Consider the following 6,527-nt stretch of genomic DNA (forward strand, 5'->3'; position numbering starts at 1 on the left):
CAACAGGGAGCTGTTAGCCGTCACAACATGACATCATGACTTTGCGTAAACATACACGCCACTTTCAAGTCAAGTGGCGTGTTATTTATATGCATTTTGAGCTTTCCGCGTGTATGTGTACGCCGTTAAACGTCCGAGTGATTCCGTGTGTATGTGTACGCCGTTAAATGTCCGAGCGAAACGGAGGAAAATGTATATCTACATCTGGGGAGCAATATTTTTTTTCCTAGGATGGTAGGGGAACACTCATAAATGGTATTAACCCGAGTGATGGGTAGGTTTAGGGACGCGGTTGGGGTAGGTCATATATATTTATATACAGTAATGTAACGTAAATCAACGGCGTTGATAAACATGCTGAAAAGCGATTATGCGTGTTGATAACACGCCAAAAATGGAAATACGAATTGGCGTGTCATACATACGCCATTTCATGAGATCAGTCTGCCGTCAAGCTGGCTCTTGAGGAGTGGAGACATTGGTTGGAGGGTGCACAACATCCATTTGTGGTGTTGACGGATCATAAGAATCTACAGTATCTCAGAGACGCCAAGAGATTAAATCCACAACAAACAAGATGGGCACTGTTCTTTACCCGGTTCAACTTTACCATCTCCTACGTTCCTGGTTTCAAGAATGTCAAGGCGGATGCCTTATCACGTCTCCATAGTCCAGAAGAGGTTACAGAAGAGTCTGAACCTATCCTGCCTGAAAGACTGTTTGTAAGTCCCATCACTTGGTCTGAGGAAACCTTGCCCGCCTCCAATGTCTCCACCAACGCTCCGCCGGGTTGCCCACCTGAATTGACCTACATTTCCCGTACTCGGCACACCCCTCTCATCCACACTTCTCACACGTCACTGGGCACTGGCCACCCAGGGGTCAATGAGACCCTCTCGCTGCTGAAAGAACGCTTCTGGTGGCCTAACATGGCAGCGGACGTCAGAAGGTACGTGAGAGGTTGTAAGGACTGCGCCATCTCGAAGAGCCCTCGCCATCTTCCATCTGGCAAACTACTTCCACTGCCCGTTCCCAACAGACCCTGGTCACACCTAGGAGTTGATTTCATAACTGACTTACCTGCTTCTGATAACTGTACCTGCATCCTAGTAATCATCGACAGATTCTCCAAGTCATGTCGTCTACTTCCCCTGAAGGGACTCCCCACTGCCATACAGACTGCCGAATTGATGTTTAACCACATCTTCAGAGTTTATGGAATTCCAGAGGACATCGTGTCCGATAGAGGACCACAGTTCATCTCCAGGGTATGGAAGGCGTTCTTCTCACTCCTAGGTGTGACCGTTAGCCTCTCCTCTGGTTACCATCCGCAGTCGAAAGGGCAGACAGAACGGAAGATTCAAGAGATTGGACGTTTCCTCCGTACCTTCTGTCATGGCCACCAGGACTCTTGGACCCAGTTCCTGGGTTGGGCCGAGTACGCACAGAACTCGTTACGCCAACCTACCACTGGACTCACTCCATTCCAGTGCGTGCTCGGCTACCAACCTCCATTGTTCCCCTGGACTGGAGAACCATCGGATGTTCCTGCAGTTGACTACTGGTTCCGAGAGAGCGAGAGGGTTTGGGACTCAGCGCACCACCATCTTCAGCGGGCATTGCGCAGACGTAGGATGACAGCCGATCTTCATCGCTCGAACACCCCTTCATGTCAACCAGGTCAGAAGGTTTGGCTGTCCACCAGAGACATCAGGTTACGTCTGCCTTGCCGAAAGCTGAGTCCCAGGTTCATTGGCCCCTTCACCATCGTGAAGCAGATCAACCCTGTCACGTACCAACTCCAATTACCACCACAGTACAAGATTCATCCTACCTTCCACGTCTCATTGTTGAAACCTTACCATCCCTCTGTTTCTGTTCCCTCAGAGTCTGGCGCAGCAGCGGAACCTCCCCTTCCACTCATCCTAGAGGACGGAGCTACCTACCAGGTTCATGAGATCTTGGACTCCCGGCGTCGTGGTGGTCTTCTAGAATACCTCGTGGATTGGGAGGGCTACGGTCCCGAGGAATGTTCATGGGTACCCAGAAACGATATACTTGATCCCAACCTGCTCGATCAGTTCCATGCCACTCATCCGGAGAGACCTGCACCCCGGGGAAGAGGCCGACCGCCACGACGTCGGGGTCCTCGGCCCTCAGGAGCGGGCCGTGGAGGGGGTGTAATGTTACAATCACGCCAGACTCCACCCTCACCCAATAACGGCGCACATCCTCTCCTGAATACTGATCACACACACCTGCACATCATCAGTTCATCATTCACCTCCTGCACTTAAACCCCGCTCTCACTCTCACTCATTGTCCGGTATCGTTTGCACCAAGACGTTTCTCTGAATGCTTACCTCCAGGACTCCTCATACTACTTACCTGTTCCGTGGCTTCCTCTCCCAGTCTCCCAGTCTACCTGGTGAGTCTTCGTCTCCTGTGTTCCCCAGTGTCTCCTCCGGTTCTGGTAATCCCTCTCCGCTCTCCATCTGCAAGAAAGACATACAGTATCATTCAAGTCATCATCATCGGGACTATATTCAGATCTACTCACCTTCATCTGCACTCCGTTCACTCTTCTGGTTGATTACAATAAACTCTCATTACCTCATCCTTGTGTCTGCCCCTTCAGTGTTGTAACAACTACATAGCGGCAATAGAATTTTTTTTAGGATTTTAGACCCCGTGACACAGCCCTTATCCTTTCAGCAAATGGAGGATATTGCATCCGATCCACAAAGAGACGTTGTCACGCTTCTTCACAGAGTGATAGACCAGAAAAATCAACACATGAATGATTTAAGGAGCGCTGTGGAGTTTTTTGGAAATTGTCATGAACAAGCGCTGGAGCGCTGGTAATGAGCTATTATCATTTCAGCAAGAAGTTGAACAGGTAAGAAACTGTAACGGTCACCTGCTGGAGTGCCCTTGAGAGCCACCAGAGGGCACTCCACACCAGACTATTATCACTACCTCACAAACTACATTTCCCAGAACTCACTGCCCGGACTCATCATCACTGATTGCATTCACCTGTGTCTCATTACCCTGTTAGGCCCCGTTTACATGAGAACGCTCGCGGGTGAAAACGTAAAAATATTTTATCAGATGTGCCTTTCATTTAGACGGCGACGGCGTTTTTGGGGCTTAAAAACGCAAAAAAATTAAACCACCCTCCAGAGTGGAAATCTTAAAAACGCTCCACCGTTGCGTTCCCGTCTAAAGGGTAAAAACGCAAAAATCTGTTCACGGTGGCTCTCGTCGCATACGCGTTTATGTCACAGGCATGCGCCAGTACAGGAAAATAACAAACATGTCGGATTATTTCCATACGTCGGACCTTCAAGTTGCCCTAGCAGCTCTGATAAACATACAAGAGTCTTTTCAGCAGTTGTACGAAATATTCTCAGATAGTATTACTGATCAAAGAAGGCGCATTAATTACCTCCATCAAATTGTTGATGCACCAATTCATCGGAGGCATACCAGACGGCTTTGGACGAGACCTGGGAGAACCAGTAAATGATGGGACAACTTTGTGGAAGGAGTAGTTGATGACCATGCATGGCGTGAAAACTTCCGTATGTCCAAAGATTGTCTTGTCGCCTTAAGTAAAGAACTTCGTCCTTACATCACGGGTGAAATAACAAACATGAGAGCACCTGTTGGAGTCTTCAAAAAGGTAGCTTGTACGTTGTATTATTTAAGCGACGAGGGACGGCTAAGAAAAACCGCGAACGCCTTCGGCTTATCACGGTCCACTGTGTTGATCATCATCAGACAAACATGCAAAGCCATAACTGTCCACCTCGGTCCGAAATACATACAGTTGCCATTTTCTGTGCCCGAGGCAGAGGAGCTCGTTTCTGGATTTCTGCAGGATCATGGAATGCCCCAATGTTTGGGAGCGGTAGACGGGACTCACATTGAAATTAAACAGCCAGACGTCAACGCCATGGACTACATAAACAGGAAAGGCAAGTTTTCCCTGAATGTCCAAGCTATGTGCGACTACAAATACAGGTAGGCCTAATCAAGGTGTTTAAGCACTCTTGTGCTATTTCTATGTCCCATGTACAGTACAGGCCAAAAGTTTGGAAACATTACTATTTTTAATATTTTTGAAAGAAGTTTTTTCTGCTCATCAAGCCTGCATTTATTTGATCAAAAATACAGAAAAAAAAATGTAATATTGTGATATATTATAATTTAAAATAATTGGTTTTCAATTTATTAAACTTTAAATTATCATTTATTCCTGTGATGCAAAGCTGAATTTTCAGGATCATTACTCCAGTCTTCAGTGTCACATGTGACATCCAGTATATTACATGATCCTTAGAAATCATTCTAATATTCTGATTTATTATGAGTGTTGGAAACAGTTCTGCTGCCTAATATATTTGATGAATAAAAGGTTAAAAAGAACAGCATTTATTCAAAATAAAAAAATATTTTCTAATAATATACTATCACTTTTTATCAATTTAACATCCTTGCTGAATAAAAGTATTGATATATTTCAAAAAAAGAAAGAAAAAAAATGACTGACCCCAAATTACTGACCAGTAGTGCATATTGTTGTTACAAAATATTTCTATTTTTAAAACATATGCTTCTTTTTTATTTATTTTTTTACTTTTTATTCATCAAAGTATCCTAAAAAAGTATCACAGGTTATGAAAAAATATTAAGCAGCAGAACTGTTTCCAACTTTGATAATGAATCATCATATTAGAATGATTTCTAAAGGATCATGTGAGTAATGATCCTGAAAATTCAGCTTTGCATCACATAAATAAATGATATGAATGAATTTAAAGTATAATAAATTGAAAATTATTTTAAATTGTAATAATATATCACAATATAAATTTTTTTCTGTATTTTTGATCAAATAAATGCAGGCTTGATGAGCAGAAGAAACTTCTTTAAAAAACATTAAAAATAATGTGTCCAAACTTTTGGCCTGTACTGTATGTTTCACTGCATTGTCATTGTATACAATTGTAAAGCACTTAAAATTAAAAGATGCTATTTGCTTGCCTTACAGATTCATGGATGTGGTCATAAAATGGCCTGGAAGTGTCCACGATGCGCGTGTCTTCGCCAATTCCAAAGTGAACTCCTACTTCAAGACTGGAATGATACCTTCACTCGAAAAGCAGATAGTGGATGGAGAGGAGCCCATACCTATCTTTCTCTTGGGGGACCCTGCCTACCCCCTTCTTCCTTACCTTATGAAAGAGTACTCAAATGGAGGCTCTACCCTATCAGAACAGTACTTTGGACTTTGTTTGTGTAAGGCCCGTATGGTGATTGAATGTGCATTTGGTAGGCTAAAGGCCAGGTTTGCAGCCCTGAGGCGGCCCATGGACATAAATCTCCTTGACCTGCCAAGTGTTATATACGCTTGCTTTGTCCTCCACAACTACTGTGAGGCCTGTAATGACACTGTGGATCACCATATTGAGCAGGAAACCATAGAGCGTGACAGGGATCTGCAGCCTCCCACCCAGACCAACAGCTATTTGACCGACTGTAATGAGGGAAGTGGAAAGAGAGTGAGGAGAACCCTCACCAAATACCTTGACCCTTAATGGTCTATGGACTAGACTCTGCACAGTAACCAAGGTAGCTGACCACTGACTATACATTCTCTACAGCAAGGTGAGCAATGGGTCCAATGAGGACTCCGTATTTTATACAGATCAGTATACCTATTGTGTATTCACATACAGCACAGCATTCTTAAAAGGACGTTTTGATTCAACTAACAAGCCACTTGTATTCCTTTAGTTATTAGTCCAAATGAAAAGTGATTAATCTCAGGTGTGTTTCAACATCTGCTTGTTCAAGCTGCAAACTTGTTCTTTATTTTGTTTTTATTGCAATTGACAAAAAAGCAATGAAATGAATAATAAAGTGCCATAATAACTAAAGCGTGGGCTCTCTTTTTTTTTTTTTACTCCATACTTGCAACACAACAGAGCCTGGTAAATATTGTTAACAGAAGTAACGCCTCTGATGATACTGTAAACATGAATTGTTATTGTACAGTTATCCTGACATTTACAAAACTTTGCCCAGTGGTTGAGAAATAATGAAGTTAAGTGCTTAAACAGTAGGCAGGTACTGCACAAAATACAGTGTAACAAAATGTAAGCAAACTTAATATAACTTTGTCTATGAACTCAAAGTTTTCCTAAAAAGACACAAGTTCAACTTCCTCATCGGAGTGTTCTCCCAGCAGTATTTGTCTGTAGGAGGACGGAGGTGCAGGGCCAATTGGTGGCGTTGTGTACGAATGTGCAGGGCCCATGGGTGCTGGTGTGTGTGTACGTGCGGGGGACATGGGTTGTGCTGTGTATAAATGTGCAGGGCCTATGGGTGGTGGTGTGTACGAATGTGCAGGGGCCATGGATGGTGGTGTGTACAGATGTGCGGCGGCCATGAGATGTGCTGTGTTGTAGTGGTTAGGTGGGGCACGGTTTGCTTGTGGCTGAGATGTCAAGTGTCTC

At 44.1% G+C, this 6,527-nt stretch overlaps 1 protein-coding gene across 1 annotated transcript; it reads left to right on the forward strand.

Moving 5' to 3' along the window:
* Window positions 1–1,455: 1,455 nt before the first annotated feature.
* Window positions 1,456–5,945, forward strand: LOC307162037 (uncharacterized protein). Its single transcript, XM_079877098.1, has 2 exons — window positions 1,456–4,029; window positions 5,060–5,945. The coding sequence occupies exons 1-2, from the start codon at window positions 3,590–3,592 to the stop codon at window positions 5,604–5,606; spliced, it is 987 nt and encodes a 328-aa protein (XP_079733224.1). The 5' UTR covers window positions 1,456–3,589; the 3' UTR covers window positions 5,607–5,945.
* Window positions 5,946–6,527: the final 582 nt, after the last annotated feature.

This window comes from Squalius cephalus (genome assembly GCF_949319135.1).
Source record: "Squalius cephalus genome assembly, chromosome: 1".
NCBI lineage: Eukaryota > Metazoa > Chordata > Actinopteri > Cypriniformes > Leuciscidae > Squalius > Squalius cephalus.

Excerpts from the sequence above, each read along its gene's own strand:
- LOC307162037 (XM_079877098.1), top strand. The coding sequence starts at position 3,590 with ATGTCCAAAGATTGTCTTGTCGCCTTAAGTAAAGAACTTCGTCCTTAC. Across the intron at positions 4,030-5,059 it reads ATGTGCGACTACAAATACAG|ATTCATGGATGTGGTCATAA; the intron begins GTAGGCCTAATC and ends CTTGCCTTACAG.